Source organism: Gymnodraco acuticeps, unplaced genomic scaffold (assembly GCF_902827175.1).
Source record: "Gymnodraco acuticeps unplaced genomic scaffold, fGymAcu1.1, whole genome shotgun sequence".
Classification (NCBI taxonomy): Eukaryota; Metazoa; Chordata; class Actinopteri; order Perciformes; family Bathydraconidae; genus Gymnodraco; species Gymnodraco acuticeps.
The window spans coordinates 501,899-521,701 of record NW_022991973.1 but is presented as its reverse complement, the minus strand read 5'-3'; the positions used below and the strand labels follow the sequence as shown (position 1 = coordinate 521,701).

Sequence of the window (19,803 nt, the reverse complement as noted above, 5' to 3'; positions counted from 1 at the left end):
GCCGGATGACCAATCAGTGTCCTGTTTTTATAAATCGATATATTCTTGACATGAGGTAATACAATGAAACCTACTGAGATGTCACCATTCTTTTTGAATATCTGTCTCAATGTAAATGACTAAAGATTGCTGTGTATTAATGCCGTGTTTGAACAAGAGGCACATCTCTAATTTCATGTCAGTTTCTCTCTCTGTCGGAGCAAACATCCAGGATCAGGCCTGACAGATGGGCCGGTGACCAAACACTAAGCTCTGGTGGGTGGACCGCATCATCGTCACATTAGGGGATTTTCCTCTCCTGCCATGACTTAATACTGACCAGACTGCCACCTCTTTAAATGCTGGAACACAATCTGAAGAGGATATCTCAAGCTGATGGTCCATTTTCTTCAGCTTCAACCCGTTTCCATCAAAGAGAGTTTTTATGAAATATTAAACTGGAGTAGAGAGAGAGCTCTGACATAACGACAAAGCCTTTTAATCTTTTTCTTCTCAGACCTGCTGCAAAACAATCCCAAAGCCAGTGTTTGGGTGAACTGGTTTGTTAGTTCGGCTGTATAATTTCATAACAATATACTAACTTGGTTCAGCATTGCAATATGTGAAGCCTATGGGTTTCAGACACAGGGACCTTTGATGAATCTTTTTTTGAAACGGCATTAGCGAGTGATTTTTTTAGCAGGGCTTTGAGCAACTGCAGTACCATCCATTAGAGAGTGACCTTTACTATTAATATATCTGACTGTCATATGAACAAACAAGAAAGAGGGTACAATAATCCTCTGGCAGGGAAGAATAATGAGAAAAAAACCTGATATCCCCCTAAAGTGAAGGTGAATGGACAGTGAGAGTCAGAGTTTTTGGGAGATTAAAAACGGGTAAATCCTAAAAGAGCTGAGATTTAGGAGATGGAGAGGCTGATGAGATGAAGGAGGTCAGGATTTGAGCGTGCCATGCGACTGCCTCACTACATTGACTTGGGCAGCGGTTTGGCCTCACAGGAGGGGCACTGCTACCAGGGGCTGGCTGCTGACACAGATGTTCACCATAACACTGGTGGCTGTCTTGTGCACTCATCCTTGGCTGAGTTTGATGTTGAAATTGGATGACATTGTTGATGATGTTGTTAATGATGTTTTAAGTGTCGGACCCCAGGAAGAGTAGCTTTTGTCAAGAGCATAAGCTAATGGGGATCCTAAATAAACATAAACATAGCGAGTCCTCATATTTGATTAATCATAGATTTGGGATTAGTTTGACAGAATACATAAAAACTAGAGACCAGTGGAAGAAAATAACGTTTGTATAAGAATGGCTTGCGTGTCATTTTCTGCTGCATTAAAATGCCCCCTAGTCCTTCTTTAAGTTTATCTTGGCATTAAAACATGATTAAAAGGTGGCAGAATCATCAGTGCAGGACAACATATACAACAATATAATTAGCCTGAGGAGCTCTGGATGTAAAAGTCAAAGTCATCTATAATATAAACATTTTATCCTCAAGCCCTCTTTTTAATATATCATTTTGTTGTGTTACTCTAAAGCTTTAAGCCTCAAGAAAAGAGACACAAACTATAGTGTTGGTAAGTCGGCTTTATGTGGGGTACACACTACACAAGAAGAAACAAAGCTCTGCATTTTTCAATTTGTTTTAAATAATATCTGGCCAGATTTTCCTGTTGTGTGAGGAATATGTGTGTGATTAAATCCCCAGATCTCTCTGATTTCAAACATTGAGGTTTCAATATCCTGTTAAGGAAAGGTGAAAATGATAATTACGTGTTGTTGTGTGTAAATTCCCTCACTGGTTTAACACATTTATAGGTTGTGTCAGCATTACAAGACAAAAGATGCATCTCTATGACAATGTGATATCAAGCAATTCTCATTTATTTGTACCAAACAAACATATAAATATCATTTTGTATCTCCTTAATAAACCAAATCATTCACATAACAATGTGCTAGAGACAATTATATAAATAAATAGATTAAATCCATTTAATCATCAGTAGAAATGAAACACAAAAGGGCGCCTGAAGCCACAGCGAAGTATCATTTTGTTCTATCAGCTTCACTAATATATGCTGATCAACACCTCGATGCACAAAGCCTCTCCGACCTCCAACAACAGACTCATGTTAGTGTCTGTTGTTGGATTCCCAAAGAAAAAAGCTGCCACTTGTCTCATTAAAAAAAAGCTCTTAGATTATATACACTGAGTGGTACCAACAGTTAAAGCAAGAGATCATTCATTTATTTTTGTGTACACAAGTACTTTTATCAAAGTCATGCAAGATGAAATTAATTTCAGACATCAAAGCTTGCAATTGGTTGAAAACTATAAAAACATGCACGTTCTATACAACTACAGGTTAAGGCAATGGAATTGAATTCCTTGAATATGTGTAATTGTGTTTGTCTTGTTTAAAAACAACTTCGATGTTGAATTAAAGCTGCTCCATATCATATCTTTATGTACGTCTTCATTCTTAATTTATGTAAAAAAAATCCCCATCGTAAATCCGGGGGAGTTAGGTTAATCAAAAGGAATTTCACATTTTACATTCTGCAAAAAATAAGTAAAAAACAATGTCTTGACATAAAAAGGAACTGAATATAGCCTTTAGCACAGTGCAATCACAGGACTGGAAAAAGCCCTTACAATCTGTACATATGGCGTGGCTCTTTTTCTATCACAAAAACTGGAAGAAACCGTTTTTAAAAAGCAGAAAGGACCATTCAGTCTCTAAAAAATTAACGAACAGTCTAGTTGGATAAAGACAGACACAATCAAAATGATAAATGTGGACGGAGGGTACTCAATATTTTGACTGCTTTATGGGATATTCCCACAACCGCTCTTCTTCACAATACATTGCCCCCTGGTGGTTCATATCAGTTACTGTGCTCTCTATAGAAGAAATAATCTGAGCTGATCAAAATCTGATGAGTTAATATTTGTTCAGACGTCTGTGCTCAAACTCGTCATCACAGTTTCAGGCCTCGGTGTATCGAACCATATTGTGGAGACGGTATGATAGGACGGGACATACTACCACCGCTCTTAAGGACAGTGAAGAGGTGGAGAGGTTTCTAACGCTAACATTTTTTTTTTTCTGCTGTGAAACAACCTGATAACAGCTGCCCTTCTTCTTAAAAGCAGCATTTATAAACTACACAGCCTACAGGAAACAAGTGTTGGTACTCAAATGACAGTTTTAGGAGATGTTACTTAAAGGATAGACAGACCTATCTTAACACAACACTCATATGTACGTTGAAAGAGTAATAGGTCACTATAATAATATCTTCTTTCCATATCGTCTATGTAGTGATACCTTCATAGATTGAGTAACAATGTACAAAATGCTTTTTTGCTGTTAAAAAATGCTGGCTAAAGTTGTGTCAAAACTAATGTGAGGCTTCAGAAGTCGGAGAATGCCTTTGTCAGGGCAGTCGTATGTAGTTTTATCGTCAGGGTTTTGTAGCTCTGACTGTCAGGAAGTATAACTCACACCTCAGAAACGTGGCAAACACAAAGGCTGAATGTTGTACTAATAAAGCCATGACTTCGGAAAAAAAAAAGAAAAGCTTAAGCCTCATGCTAGCTTCAGATAATCTAGATTGATATTTTGCCCAGAACAATAAGTGTGGATTTGTGTTTCTAACTTTGCAGCTTTTTAAGGGTATCGCATCATGGCCAGCACACAAAGGGGGTCCGATTACAGCAACCCTCAACTTTCTATCAATATCCGTACAGGTATGGAAATGTTGTACTAAAATGAAAAAATCTGAACCTATCCTCACACACATTTCAGTAATTGATACAAGGGCAGACACTGTCAAACAAAACAAAGTGCAATATTCTGGGGAGCAAAATGTATGCTTATCTTGTAACTTAAATGTTCACATAACAACAAATTAAAATAAAACCCGTATTTTGTTTCTTTTTTTGGGTTAAAACATACACTCTTGGAGGGAATAACACTATTGATGCCATACAAATAATTACATAAGCATGTACCTCCACTTTCCACCTTGCCTGAAACTCCACTCTGGTCGCAGTGTAGCAAATAGTGCAAATTAGTTAAGATTTAAGTCCACAGGACCACGGTTCATCACTGTATTTAGCCAAGCAGGGGATGTTCACTGCTTGTTCTTCTTTGTATTGGTAGTTAAACTGTTAATGTAGCTCAGAAAGAAACTCTGTACCTTGTAATTATTGCATGTGACACATTTTACAATCATTTGCATATGTTTTAGATGGACCTGTGATGTGACCTCATGTTTCCTGTCAAACTTTTTTCTTCTGGGAGCCCTTTGGAGGCTCCGCAGTCTGCTCAGCCTTCTCTGCAAGTAGATACACAAATTAACATTAGCACGTTTTTAAGTACCATCTTAGTATTGCTTTATTTCATCCATGTGAGTGAATATGAAGCTATGGACACTTACTCTGAGAGGAGGATATGCTCGGGTTCTGCTTCTTTGACGTCAGCACAGGAGGCTCTTGGGGTTTGGGTGTATTGACCAAAGGAACTGTACTCACCATCTACAACCAAAGAAATGCAATACAATTACAAAAACAGGAAACTACTAAGATATTAATCTGACCGCTTTCTGTTTTTTTTTAACTTGCCTGAGCCCCAGATGCAGCCTCCTCATCTGATTTCTTCTTCTTTTTCTTGCTCTTCTTGGATTTGGCGGCTCCACCGGCGACATCATCAGCGTCCTTCTCATCCTCGGATACCTTCCAAAACAAATAGAAATGTATACAATTAGTTAACAGTTGTGTCTTGAGCAGAAAAGCAATTAAAAAAAGGATAAATCAAGAATATTAAAAAGCCTCCTTAAAATTGTATTAAAGGTCCCATGTCATGCTTTTCCGGTTATTACACGTCCCCTTGTGTGTTATGTAGCTTTGTATGCATATAAACGGTCTGCAAAGTCACAAACCCACACGCAGCATTCTCATCTGTTTGTCATTACTGGTGTCATTTTCTGGTTGCTAACGCCATTGTAACACATAATCACTGATGTTCCGCTGTAACGGTGGTGGACTCATCAGAACAGAGTGGGCGAGCTGACCAATCAGAGCACAGTGGGCTCATAGGGAGGGAGGGCAGGAGCTCCAACAAGCCGTTTAGGACAGAGAGTGAATACACACATACTATACAGAGATACTGTATGAGAAACCAATGTGATTTTGGAACATTGAACAATGTAAATCTATTCTAGTAGACCTCAACAATGGAATTATGATCAGTAGAAATGGCCATGTCATGGGACCTTTAAAATAAAGGGATACATTAAATCTCTAACAGATGTGATTATCCATGTGTGTGATTTGGCAGTGAAACCTTGTTGGGTGCCGGCTGCTCCTTCAGTGGAGGCTCTGGCGTCTCCATCACAGGGGGCTGTTCATAGTTTCCCCAGTGCTCTGCCGGGGCACTCCAGTCAGAGCTGGGGTCTGCAGCTGCTATCCCATCTAAAGAAAACACAGGATGTCGGTTGGACAAAACATACAATAAATACAATTTCACAAGTATGTTAGTTTTGAGTAATGGATACTTTCCCCGTTTATTACATTTAAAAAATTTGGATTACAAATCATCTCAATTATTTTGCAGCATATACTTGTTATTATCTGCTGTATTAGAAGTATGTACTGTATGAAACGGTTGCTGAAATACTCACTGAATCCAGACCATTCATCATCAACACTAGGGCACCTCGCCCACTGCAGCTCCATTGAGTTTGATATTGAGTCTAACAAAAAAGTCAGAAGGTGATTAAGAGAGAGATGGAGGTAAAAATAAAGGAAAAACCTAACAAATTAGTTATTGCTAAAAGACTAACATTTAATAACAATACCAACCTGTGGTGTTTAGCCCCAGCATGGAGAAGTTCACAGGGTTTGGGTCAGTCTTTATACGGCCATCAATGCTACTCCATGCTGCAGGCGAGAACACACAGAGACATTATAATGATATGGTTGGAATGCTGTTCTGGCAAACAAACAGTTAATATCAGGTTTGGCAACATCCAATAACTCCTTAAAATTTTTTTTTTTTTCCTACTGTCAGGGTAGATGGAGAACCATAATGCTGTCATTCAGCAAACCTCAACCCTAAAAACGCCTTCCACAGCCTTACAAACTGATGTATTACTGTCGGCAGATTTTATCATATTGTTATTTCATTGTAATACATTTCAGTTCCCATATGACAACTGTATTGTGTTTTGCTGTGTTTAAAGTAAACCCCTTGACATTCACCAAATAGACAAAGGTCTTGGCCAGGAAATAACCCCTTAGTGTATATCACCTTTTAAAGTTATAATTTCTATTTTAATGTTTGGTGTCTTTGTTAAGTGAACTGTTGATTTAATTTTATACTTTCAATAAATTATTTCACCTCCTGCTAACAAGGTAACTCTACAAATGCTAGAATACGTTTTAACCATGGTACAAATCCTTATAAATGCCATGACTATGCCCCATCTGTCCAGCAGAGGGCACAGTTGCACACAGTCTTCAATTATGAATGGAGCATTGTAACTTCTGCTGTCATACAATCATGATCAATGTTTATTTCTGTAGTGAAAAGGTCTACCCAGGTTGAGGATGTACCTTGTGTCTCCTGTCCCCAGGACTGAGGCTTAGGTGGGGCCCTGTACTGTGTTGCCGTGGTGGTGGCAATCCACTTAGGTCCGTCCATAGCACCCATCTGACGTGGGATCTTAACAGACATGTCAGTCCAACCTCCTCCATTGACTGAAGGCTCCTCTCTGCGGCTGGACGTCACTGAGGACATGGACAGAGTCAAAATGTCAGTTTTGTCAAACAGAGACAATCTACAGTCTAACAGCAGATTCTGTAATTTAGAGCTGAGATTACTGATTCTAAAACCATTGTTTACAGGCTTGTTTGGTTACCAAACCCAGGAAATCATCTTCATGTATATCCTCCATCTCATGTAATAAAATCAACATTTAAAAAAGGAATCTATTTCATCGTTTTCCAGTAACTTCATCTCAGTTACTAAAGAATAATAGTTTATCTTTGTCTTTACCAGCTCCAGTAGTTGTATCCCCCTTTCCAGTGGCTTTTGAATGCAGGGAGTCTGTTTGAGATAAATATGTGTCAGTAATATACAATATTTCTAGATATGAGGGAAATCTTTTTGAATTCAGGAATATAAACAACTTCCACATATAGACTCTTACATTATCTAGAATATTCCCTGCAGCCTATAAAGTAACATTTATAGAATAACTGTGAATTTATAACTGTGAAACTATGTGTTGGTCAATTACAAAAAAAAGTAGCGCAATATTTTCACTCTCTTGCCTTGTGCTTTCCTCATGTGGACACATAGGGGATCCAATCGCTATTTGAATTATCCCATAATCACTATGAAGGATAGGTACATCCTTTCTTCAACAGGGATACAAAATAATTGAGCAGAGGCGGTGATATAAGTACCAGAGGAATCCCCTCCTGGAATTTACACCCAGCTTAGACGGTTATTATTGCATCTTAAATAAACGTTCGTCAAACTGCTATGTACCGTGGTTTCCTTTGTTTTTCTTGGTGTTGGTAGGTGCTGTGGCCACAAGTGCCTCAGCGTTGCTCTTGGGAGCCTCCGCTCCTCCTGGGCTACCAGAGTCCTCAGAGCCCGGGTCCTTCCTGCGCTGCTGTTTCTTCTCTCGGTTACTAACTTTGGTCTCCCATGCACCTGGTGGAAACAAATAAACAAAATTGAAACGGTTAGGCGACTTACCATCTGCAATGCAATGATAAATAAGTATGTTAGATGGTTGACTGGGGATGAAACTTGTTTGATTCCTTGGAACAGGTAAACTGAATGGTAAATGTAGGTGAATCAAAAAACTGCAGAGGTCAAATAAGTTGGGAATACTGAGAACGAGGTCAAACAAACAAGTCATATAAAGAAAAGAGAAAATGAGTCTTACCATCATCAGTTTCCTTCCCATCAGTTTTAGACACATGCTTGACAGGTTGCACAATTGTCTTGGTTTTCTTCTTGTTCTTTTTCACCTGCACCGGGGCTTGTACCTCATACACCTGTTTATGGAAAAAATAAAAAGTTAGTTTGAAATAAAGTATGCGAACTATAAGAACAATTATATTATGTAGCTTTGTTTTTAATAAGGCCATGCCAGGTAAATGTCATTTAAACAACAAAACTGTCTCATAAAACTGTCTGCCGCTCATCATCGGTTCCGCTTCATTTAGGCAACAGCTTCTCAAATATACCTTCTCGGTTCTGATATGAGGAGCTTGCTTGGAGACAACCACGACTACTTTAACTTCCTCTTGTGCTACAGCCACTGGTTGTCCGTTGGAGTGAGTGTTCTGGGGTAGAAAGACAGACAACAAATTAACGTGTTGATGATCCATTCAGCAAACACAAAACTAATCTGAAGTCTGTTAACCCATCTTTCATTTCAGATCATTTGTAGAATAAACTAACTAACTGTTTTTTATTTTGGAGTATACTTCATAAATGTACAATACAAAAATTGCCCATCAACGTTTTTGAATCCACTGAGACTTCTTAAACTAGTACACAGGATGCATTTATGGTGTTTCATTTAACATGACGTGTTACACCTGACCACAATGCTGTAGTCGAATAGAGACCTAAGTTCACAGCTTTCAGAGCAGCTGTGTAAACCATGCCATGTTCACGTTACAAGTACCATTTTTAATTAGACGTGTGAAGGCAAGCAGTGTGCTTATTAAGTACAGTGTGTTTTATATTATAGTTGTTGGCCTACGATCAAATTTAACGAGTTAGCATGAACCGTTAGTTAGCTCCAGTGGCTTGTCAGTTGGCTATATCAGCTAGCTAGTTAGCATCCTATTCTAGAACCAGATACCATGATTCATTGTATATTTAGCCAACTGGTTTATTTCTGTATTTTTGAAAGTAGGTCACATGATGGTCATAGATATTTTGTTGTTGTGTAAACAAAGTGGGCTGGCTAATGCTGGCTTTAGCTAGTCAGTGATGTATGAGAAAGCAACGCTGGCTACCTAACGTCACCTTCAACTTTACTGATAAATAATGAGTATACTATACATGTATAAACTAGCTTATGCTAACTGAGTGAACACTTTGTTTAGGGCTAATTGTGTTAAGAGACATCAATGAATAGACGCACTTGTTCTGATAAACCGTGATTCAGCAGCTCGTAAACCCTGCCCACCTTTTCAATCGTTTTCTTTTTGTTCCTCTTCTTCGGTTCTTCTGGTTTGGCCAAATTGGCCTTGCCTGGCTCACCGTTGCCTTGGGGAACCGGGGATCCCCGCTTTTCCCCAGCAAACAGACCGCGACAGACGGCGGCCCAGGACAGTGAGAGTACCAGGAACAGACCCACCGCGGCCGTAGATAGGATGACCCAAGTCGGGTACACTTCAGGCTTCAGACCCAAATCTACCCCGAACTGAGCCCGGACATTGTCTTGTCCCCAATAAATCAGCACTTTCAAGCGGCTGGAAATCAGCTCGGCTTTTTCCAAAGCAAAACCTCGCAAGTCCACAGCCATCTTTCCAAATCACGAAACACTAGCGCTAGCTCACTGCTGTCAGGCAGCTATCATTACCAACATCCGTATGCTAACGGAGGAGTGGCTAATATAATCTGACTGATGGATAAATCACTATAAAACTACACTACGCAGTATATGACACTGATTTATTGTGAGCATTTGAATCTCAACCCTATGATCTCAACATTATCTGTGAAATAAATGTGCCTCTTTGATAGCTGTGTTGAACAGAACATTCATCACAATTACATTTTGATAACAAAAAAGGACATTTCAGTTTTTACAAAAAAACATTTTTTATTGTACAATAAAAATGACAATGTTCATGTTTTAACAATCCACCATAAAAGGCAGTTGCCAGAACTGCATCTCGATAAAACATATTAAATATAATATTAACCATCTTTACATTTCCAATGAGGTTCAGAATAATCACTCATCACCACACACATTCATGTTTAACTGTGGAGTTGACTGCCTTTGGCTATAAATAGCAAGCTTTCTGTATTGTGAAAATAAATGAAAACCTTTCTTTAACCCTGGCTTTTAATTTTGGAGTGATATTATAGCCTTAGATTTAAAAATTGTTGTCATCATTTATTATCCCCAGTGTTTGTTTATCTTTTTTTTAAAAACAGATTTTTAACATGTTATTATGGTTTTCGTTAAGTTCGTGCATGTGAAGAACTTTAGGCACCAGGTTTGTATGAAACTACAGTATATCAATGAATAAAGTTGAGTAACCAAACTGTGGTACGCCAAGGTAAAAAAAGAAAAGCCATGAGCAGGCCTTGAAGGATCCATTAGTTCACCCTATGTCACTTTGCAAACAATATTTACTGATAATTAACTCCAGGTCTAATAATCCCTATTCCCCAAGAGTTGTAAATGTCTGCAGGACGAGTGCAGCTTTAACCTTTCAATCATTAATTTGTCCTTTGTAGTTCCATGATTGTATTGTAACAAGACTTTAGGTCAGTTTTAGTCAATAACTGCTTTAACAAAATAAATAAATAGTCAAATGTAACAAAATCTTATTTCCTTTTCAGAAGTCTGCATCCAGAGTGAATTCATTGTCTGTCATGCTCGACATAACTCCAAACCTCTGATACTCCCCTACTCGTTTCTCAAAGAAGTTGGTTTTCCCCTCCAGTGAAATGGACTCCATGAAGTCAAACGGATTTTCAGATAGGTATACCTTAGATAAAGGAGAGAAAAGGTTAGTCAAATGATTCACTTTTTCACACCGCAACTCATCGTGATTTATTTTGTCAGATAATGTGTAAAGCATTATATTGCTTTGGTTGTACTTCAATTATTCTCAACCCAGGGTTCCTCTGCTTTAACACAGCAGCCACAACAGTATAAAGGGGTTCAATGAGTAATAACCATTTATGTATTTTTTATAAAAAGTTACCTTGGCCAGTCCGAGGTCAACAAGAAGCCGGTCGGCAACAAACTCGATGTACTGCCTCATCAGACAACAGTTGATTCCAATTAGGTCAACTGGTAAGGCCTCCGTCAGAAACTCCTGCAACACAAAATATTTTGTGTTGTGTAAAAAACATTGAAAAAAAAAACGCCGTGGTGGTGGGCTGGCTGTCATCTACAACCACAACATCCGGACTACAGAACTCACCCTCCCCTCAGTACCATCCTTCGAATTCCTCGCCTTCAAAGCCCCTCCCTCACTGACAGTTATCCTCATTTACCGCCCCCCCAAACCACACCCCTCCTTCCTCTCTGATCTCACTGAACTCCTCACCATTGCTTCATCCCTCTCCCCACGTCTGTTACTCCTCGGCGACCTCAACATCCACATGGACTCCCCCACCTGCAAACTCGCTTCTGAATTCTCCTCCCTTCTGGACAATTTCTCAATTACCCAATATGTCACCTTCCCCTGGACCTCCCGAGCCCTCCTCCCCACGGCCGCCTCTCCCAGTTCACTCTGGTTACCCCCCCTGAAATACTCAAACTGATCAGCTCCTCCAAACCCACAACCTGCTCCCTTGACCCTCTACCCACCCCTCTACTGAAGTCCTGTCTCCCCATCCTCTGCCCCTACCTTGTCAACCTTTTCAACTCCTCCCTGTCCCAAGGAACCGTTCCCTCTGCCTTCAAAACTGCTGCTGTCACTCCCATCCTCAAGAAACCCGGTCTGGATCCCTCCTCCCTCAGTAATTACCGTCCCATCTCCAACCTCCCCTTTCTCTCAAAAACAATAGAACGCATTATCTCCAAACAACTCCACCGCCATCTCCAAACCAACCAGCTTTTTGAACCCCTTCAGTCTGGTTTTCGTCCCCACCACAGCACAGAAACGCCCCTCATCAAAGTCCTCAATGACCTCCTCACCTCTGCTGACACCGGTTCCCTCAACATCCTCATCCTCCTCGACCTGAGTGCAGCCTTCGATACCGTGAGCCACACCATCCTGCTTACCCGACTCCAGGACAACGGTATCGAAGGTACTGCACTCAGGTGGCTCCAGTCCTACCTCTCCGACAGATCCCACTTCATCTCCCTCAACAACCACTCCTCTGCCACAGCTTCAGTCACCCAAGGTGTTCCCCAAGGTTCAGTACTCGGCCCCCTCCTCTTCATCATCTACATCCTCCCCCTTGGTCAGATTATCCGCCAATACAACCTGGACTTTCACTGTTACGCTGACGACACACAGATTTACCTCAGCACCAAATCCCCCCACAACCCCCCCCTCACCCACATTGAATCCTGTGTGACTGCAATAAAATCCTGGATGCAACACAACTTCCTCAAACTCAACAGCAATAAAACTGAACTCCTCCTCATCGGCTCCAAATCCACCCTCAGCAAAACCCCCAACCTGACAGTTACCATTGATGGCACCCCTGTTTCCCCCTCCACCCAAGCACGCAACCGTGGCGTTATATTTGACCCCCCCCTCTCCCTCGAGCCCCATATCCGTCAAGTTGTAAAAACCTCATTTTTCCACCTCCGCAATATTGCCAAACTCCGTCCCTCCCTCACCCGCCCTGCAGCTGAGCGACTCATTCACACCTTCATCTCCTCCCGCCTTGACTATTGCAACTCACTCCTCTACGGCATCAGCACTACATCCCTCAATAGACTCCAGCGTGTCCAGAACGCAGCCGCCAGACTCCTCACCCACACCAAATCATGGCATCACATCACCCCGGTCCTCAAAGAACTCCACTGGTTCCCCGTTTCACACCGCATCCACTACAAACTCCTGGTCCTCACTTTCAAAGCCCTCCACCATCTGGCCCCCCCCCTACCTCACTGACCTCCTCATCCTCTACCAACCACCCCGGTCCCTCAGATCCACCTCAGCCGGTTTGCTTTCCATCCCCAAGGCCAAACTCCGGAGCTTCGGGTATAGAGCCTTCTCTGTGGCAGCCCCGAAGCTCTGGAACTCCCTCCCCCAATACCTCCGTGAGTCTGAGTCCCTCACCCTGTTCCAGTCCCGCCTCAAAACTCACCTCTTCAACTCTGTATCCATAAGCCCCCCGCCCCCCCTCCTCAACAACTTCCTCCTGACTGCTTTTCTGTTTTGTTTTGTTTCTTTGTTCCTTTTTGGCTTTGTTTTTGTTTTGTTTGTCTACCCTCCCTCCCAAATGTAAAGCGTCTTTGGGTTCAAGAAAAGCACTATAGAAATAAAATGTATTATTATTATTAAAATATGTTAAAGAAAAGTCTAGATGTAATTAGATCTAGACTTCATATAATGTAAATCTAATCGTATCTTGTGTAAAGCAATGGTAATCAATATAAACAAAGCAATCAGTAACAAACAAGCAGAAATTAACTGTATGTTTACACAAATGATAATGTGTGGTCTGGGTTGAGTGTATCTCTCCAACATCAGCTGATTACCTGCTCAATGCTCACAGCTTTGGTGATGATGTCCTTCACCCTGTCCTCTGATGGCTTCTTCACCAGGTAGCTGTACAGCAGGCAGGCAAAGTTACAGTGCAGACCCTAAAAACACATCAGTATACATGTCAGAGTAGTTGATAGAAAGAGAGAAAAACATCCATTGAAGATATAGGCACCATTTCCATATTAAAATATTTTTAAAAAACACAACTAAAGAGCTATACATTTTTTTGTTTTGGAAATTATTCCAGATGTTTCTAACAATTGTCAAACCTAGACCAATCTGTGTTTTGAGAAAGGTCAAGAAACGTTTTATTTCATCACCTTTCATTGCCGTAATATCCTCTTTGCTCCATGCATCATCATTGTGGTTGTCTACACAGCCTAACCATTACGCAAGTGTGCCCAAGATGTTCGGTAAACCTAAACTTGATCCTGAAACTGGCTATGATTTTATATTTGTAGTCCGAGATCCCTCTTTTCTTCCAGCTTCCCTTGATTAAACATGTCTTTTGATTGTAAATTCATCTCACCTCATCCCTGCTAATCAGCTCGTTGGAGTAGGTAAGGCCGGGCATTAGTCCTCTCTTCTTGAGCCAGTAGATTGCAGCAAAAGAGCCAGAGAAGAAGATGCCCTCGACTGCCGCAAAAGCCACAAGGCGCTCCGCTGAGGACAGAAAGTGTCAAACCTGTTATTAGCTATAAATAACAAGAAGCTCCTCTAGGCGAGAATTTCTCCTTTTAATTTCATTAACAATATGATGGTTAGAAGTTGCATCTTCCTCACCAAATGACGATTTGCTGTCATTTATCCACTGGAGGGCCCAGTCTGCTTTTCGTCTCACACAAGGCAATGTCTGAACTGCGTTAAATAAGTTGTCCCTGAAACACACATAGTATACCATTTGACTTACTTTCTTCAAACATATAGCCTCAGCAGACCAAATACAGTACATATATATAGCTCAATCATTTTTTTGCATGTCAACAGGAAGTGCAGTATTTTACACACAATTCTCAACAAATAAATCCAAATCAAGTATTAGCTTAAAACTAAAAAGTGGAAAGCTTGTAAAGGTACAGACTGAAAGAAATGCAGCAAAAATATGTATGGTTCTAATACTTTATTTGAATAGCCTGTTGATCAACAGGCTATGAGATTGTTATCTTCCTAAACTGTAGGCACATCAAAGCTGATGCAGCTGGGAATGCAACTAAAGTGGAGTAGACCTAGCCCGTGATAAACAGGTGCAAATCTAACGGTTGGATTTGAATCTTCATAAGAAGTTGTCTGTATATGGTTATGCACTTTCTCAAAATGCACTGAGACAATCTTTACCATCTAACTATATTCTATTTGCTTAAATGTTAGTTTTTTCTCATCGAGCCACAATCTGTGTAATTTGATTTGATGCTCATTTTCTACATCACAAAAAACTGAACTAGTCTAAATTGCTTAAAATTAACCTTTCAACAGTCACCTTCATGAAAGTTTGTCTTCCAGGATCTTACAGGATGGGACCATAAACAAAACTAACCTCTCCTTCAGGTCCCTGACGTATGTGTTGATGAGCATGCTGTACATCTCTGAATGAACCGTCTCTATAAGGATCTGGAAGCTGTAGAAGGAGCGTGCTTCAGGGACCTGCACCTCCTGGCAGAACCTCTGCACCTGTTAGACAAAAACAACAAGCTTTTTTTTTTATAACCCTGGCACATTATCTTTGTGTAAAGTGTAATCATGCTCTGAATCCATTAGTGCCATCTGTTGTTTACACAGAAAACATTCCAAAAAGGCACACAATCTACAAACGTATGCAACATCCAAAATCCCTCACCAGGTTCTCATTGACGATACCATCACTTGCAGCAAAGAAGGCGAGGATATGGGAGATGAAGTGTTTCTCCCCAGGTTTCAAACGGTCCCAGTGTGGCAAGTCTTTGGATAGATCAACCTGAAAGAAGCAACACCATCAGTACAATCTTCTGTCATATTGCTGCGTCTTAATGAGGTTTTCCCCATGATAACAGGCTTGGAGGATGACACAGTGTCTCTCATAGTTTTGTTTTTGCGTGGGGCTGTAACATATACATAAGTACTTATTTGTGGGAAGCCAGGAAAATAAAACAGAAACTTTTATAATGTAATGCAATAATACAGTAGTATTTCATTTACATTAAATTAAAAATATACTGCACATTCTAATTTATACAGCACATTGAATTACATGTAATTCAAAGTGATGTAACCACATTTAAAAGAAAACTTTCCCTTAAGCAGGCCATTGTATTTTCTTGGTAGTAAAACTGAAACCCACCTCCTCCACCGTCCAGAAGGAGGCCTGAGCCTGCTTGTACATCCTCCAGATCTCGGGGTACTGGATGGGGAAGATGACAAACCGTCTGGGGTTGTCCCGGAGCAAAGGTTCTTCCTCTTTCTCTGTACCATTTTGACAGTCTGGGTCTTTCTCTTTGATGCCATTCTACAAAGAGCCAGAGCACACCAAGGAAACACATGTCACCTCACCATTGATATAGTATTTTTTTTAAATAAATATATTATCTACATTATACTCTTCCCTGTCCAACCAAAGAACACATTATTACAACCAGTTTAAATACACCTCCCCACCTTAAATAATAATAATTTATACATATTCAAAACAGTTTTAATTAAACTTTGTAAACGTTATCTAAAACATTACTGATGAACATTAGCTTACATGAGTAGAAAAGTCAAGTGTATGACATTTAAAATCATATTTATTCAACTAACAATAACAAATGTCTATGTAGCAAACGCCTCTCTTTATCGGTAAACTGACAGCAGTGTAGCTTATTTTTGACGTTACGTAGTGTCTTGCTAGCTCTCATGCTACTCCCGAGTGATGTATTGAACATGCTTACCGGTTCTTTAAGATGTTCAGACTGCCGACGTATATTCATTAGGTCCATTTCCTGTAAAGATTATTATTTCCCTGTCGATGTCATTCGGGGTGCTTTTATCTGTTACTCCGTCTCATAACCTTGTGTGGACAGTGAACACAGCAGCTGTAGCTTTGTTGTCTAACCCTTTAAACTGACTCAGAGGGAGTGTAGCGCCTCTAGTGTTCATACACAAGACATGCTACATTATAAAACCACAACAATAAAAGCCTAACAGCAGTATGAATCGACTTTAATAACTCTTCTAAAATCATCATACCGCAGTCTCTCTCATTTGCAAAAACAAGTAGAACAAGAAAACAAATCAGTCAGTCTTTCAGAATGATAAATTCTTTAATTGAAAAGGAATGCAATTTAAAAATGAAATCTTTAACAAATAGCATGCCGTTTGATGATGTGAGTATGTGGAGGAATTTTTCATATTTTCCTTTGTGTTTGGAATGACAGCATGACTATTAAATGAACTCTGAGCTGGATATCAATGTGTGTGAACCAACAAATCCAGATCGCTACACCGGTATGTTGTGAATCCCCAACCTGAACACATCATTTGTGCACGCCCATGCGCCGTTTTGGCACTTCAGCATAAACACTTGATGAAAGGCCATTGGTGGATCATCATCTACCTGTTACAAAAGCAGTTGAGAAGTATTTGTGAGCACAACAATTATACTCCAATTTCTACCGAAGCAGAAATGTATTATACACATCACACAAGATCTTTTCTGTAACCATACATGAAATATTCAATGTTATGTTTTTGTAAATTAACACAGTTGTTTGGACTATAGTAGCAAAGGCAATCAGATGTAGCAGGTCAATCAACAAAATGTTATTTATATATATATATATATATATATCTAGAAGCATAATTACAACTTAAATTATCCTTTGGCGAAATATGCATTATATGTAAACTACAAAAAACTCATAATTTGTTCATCATCAGATCAAAAGACAAAACAACAACAACACTAGAGAAATGTATATTAAATACAACTATATTTATATAGCCTATTTTAGTAATATATATTAGAAGGAAATTACTGCAAGTGTTTCCACAGCGCATTGCTCTGTTTCAGACAAGAGATTGTCTACATCTTACTTTTTTAAACATATGCAGACCCAAGGTTATCTACAAAAATGTTCACGCTTACCTGCAACTGTCCAAACACCATGATCAGGATACAACTGTCTACCGTGGGTTGGAAGTCTTGTTCTGTGATAATGTGTTTAATACGCTTGAAAGGCAGGTTCTGTAAATGGGGAACAATAGCATTTATTAATAGTGTACAATAACAAAAACAAAAAAGGGATGCTTTGATATGAAGTTTCCAGTCTGGAAACTGTTTTGCTCCTCATTTCTGATACTTATAACATGTCAGGAAAGGCTACTTTTTAAACGTTTGTATGAATTAATGAAAAATAAGCACTTACTGCTAATTTGCCAGAGATAGCTTCTCTCCCTTGAAAAGGTGAACCCTCCCATGTCAAACAGGAATCAGGAGCCTGAGGAAATTACAATCACATAATGTTTATTTGACCACGAATCACAGTATTTACAACAGTAACTTCAACTATGAATGTAACGTTAGTGGATATTTGGTTTATAAGTGTTGATATTATCCATAATACAGGCAATCATTTAATTGAGAATGAACAAACTTACATAAAGGTTACCCAGTCCTGTCCTGTTGGTATTGTCAAACTGGTTGTAATATTCTTGGACAAAGCCCTCCCCAATCTTTTGCCATATTTCCTTTTCGCAAGCCATCTGTGAAGCTTTGGATCTGTAAAATCAAAAAGTATTGTTATTAGCAGTCAGTCAAAGCTGCAGTCAAATAATGGCTGTTTACTGATGACACTCCACAAATATATGTTCTAGCATAGAAATGTTCTGGTCATTCCAGTTATTTGAACAATACATACATGTAAAAACAACACCATAATAATCAGGCATGGTCACATTAAATAAACACTTTGTATTGCTTGCTTTTAACATGTACAAATAGTACTCCAAGGATTCTAACCTAGATAGAAATGCCAATCACTCAATTAGTTACACAGTTATAACAACTTGACTCATGATAGAGAAAAACTCAATCTGATGTTGTAAAAAGGAAATTAAAATCTCAATCCAAAGCTTTTTACACCTTTATCCTACGACAGGTTGCCCTACATTGAGCACTCTACTACTAAATGTAATGGTTACTGGACAGGTAGGAGAAGACATTTGTCAACATAGTATGTTGACACTTTCACTATGGGAACATTCTCCCCACATATGCTTTGTATTGATATGGGGAACACTTTGAGAGTTGTGGTAAAAGGTGATTTGTGAAGGTGGTCTCTGAGTGAAATTAATTCAGACCACGCATAATTATGTATATTTACGTCTCTGGAGCTGGTTAATTTGGCCACGAATTAACAGCTGGAAAACTTCCTTTACAATGTGTTTGATGTCAGTGTTCCCTGTGTTGCAACGATAAAACAGATTAAAACCGTGACAAAACCAACAATTCAAAATTGTAATGCTGACTTGTTGTGTGAAGGTTGCTAGTCATGCAATACGTTGTTGTCATTATCTCTATGTGTAACGCCTGGACAAAGCCGCATCATTTAAAAAAATAATATGAAACGAGTCTCAATAAAGATTAAAAACAGAATCAGGTCCATCAGAAAGCACTGGGCTAGCCTGGGGGTTAGCTACAGAAAGTGTCACGGCCATAAGCCATTCAAAAGCGTAAAGTTATAGCTAACGTTAGCACAAAGATTTACTTTTCTCGGAACCGATTCAGTTAATGTGGTCTCGCTGTTATATTCGTCTCAACAACACCGTGTTACTACAACTGGGGAAGCTGTTGTTTGGTAACATTAGACTCAAAAACAACACTTTACCGTGTCCAAAAGTTTTAGCTTACTTTTTCGATCGGTGGGCGAGCCAGCATGGAGATCCAGGCAATAACGATGGAGGTTCCCGCTTCCTCAGAGTTATGACAAACCGATGACGTCACTTACAACTGACCAATAAGGGCTAATAACGTTGAAATAGTCCTGCCCTGTGTTTAGCCTGTCAGGAGCTCATTCTCCCCGACTCCGTACCACCTTCAACCATGTATGTATTTATGATTATGAATAGGCTACTGTAGTACAAATGGTTGGACTCTAGTCCTGTCAATCATATGGAAGATGTAAATGACACGCTCAGAGCAAATACAGTCCACAATTCAGAGTCAACCCTAGTATGAAGGCGGGATTATTAATCAGGCTAAATGGAGGCGTTGTCTGAAAAACTAAACTCAGGGCTCAAAGAATCATCTTTTTAGTGGCGATGAGCTGACATTATTTAATTTATACATTTCAGTTGTTTAAGATTATGTTACTTATTTTAAAACA

General features: G+C 39.6%; 3 protein-coding genes across 4 annotated transcripts; all 3 read right to left on the bottom strand.

Moving 5' to 3' along the window:
- Positions 1–1,578: 1,578 nt before the first annotated feature.
- mtdha (metadherin a) lies at positions 1,579–9,662 on the bottom strand. Of its 2 annotated transcripts, XM_034200903.1 has the most exons (12): positions 9,238–9,662; positions 8,282–8,380; positions 7,978–8,089; positions 7,572–7,739; positions 7,074–7,124; positions 6,632–6,805; positions 5,879–5,956; positions 5,698–5,769; positions 5,361–5,488; positions 4,640–4,750; positions 4,456–4,552; positions 1,873–4,353 (listed from the first exon to the last, which is right to left on the bottom strand). In XM_034200903.1, the coding sequence occupies exons 1-12, from the start codon at positions 9,574–9,576 to the stop codon at positions 4,298–4,300; spliced, it is 1,485 nt and encodes a 494-aa protein (XP_034056794.1). In that variant the 5' UTR covers positions 9,577–9,662; the 3' UTR covers positions 1,873–4,297. The 2 variants fall into 2 exon arrangements, with proteins under 2 accessions (XP_034056795.1, XP_034056794.1); XM_034200904.1 differs by lacking the exon at positions 7,074–7,124 and having other exon boundaries at positions 1,579–4,353.
- Positions 9,663–9,856: 194 nt separating this feature from the next.
- Positions 9,857–16,673, bottom strand: rrm2b (ribonucleotide reductase M2 b). The gene is made up of 9 exons (XM_034200905.1): positions 16,369–16,673; positions 15,780–15,944; positions 15,300–15,416; positions 15,000–15,133; positions 14,249–14,343; positions 13,995–14,128; positions 13,459–13,563; positions 10,997–11,110; positions 9,857–10,777 (listed from the first exon to the last, which is right to left on the bottom strand). Exons 1-9 carry the CDS (start codon positions 16,414–16,416, stop codon positions 10,625–10,627), a joined length of 1,065 nt encoding a protein of 354 aa, XP_034056796.1. The 5' UTR covers positions 16,417–16,673; the 3' UTR covers positions 9,857–10,624.
- A 48-nt stretch (positions 16,674–16,721) lies between these two features.
- Positions 16,722–19,443, bottom strand: LOC117536157 (nuclear transport factor 2-like). The gene is made up of 5 exons (XM_034200906.1): positions 19,329–19,443; positions 18,077–18,197; positions 17,845–17,916; positions 17,565–17,663; positions 16,722–17,033 (listed from the first exon to the last, which is right to left on the bottom strand). Exons 2-5 carry the CDS (start codon positions 18,179–18,181, stop codon positions 16,917–16,919), a joined length of 393 nt encoding a protein of 130 aa, XP_034056797.1. The 5' UTR covers positions 18,182–18,197; positions 19,329–19,443; the 3' UTR covers positions 16,722–16,916.
- Between the last annotated feature and the right edge of the window lie 360 nt (positions 19,444–19,803).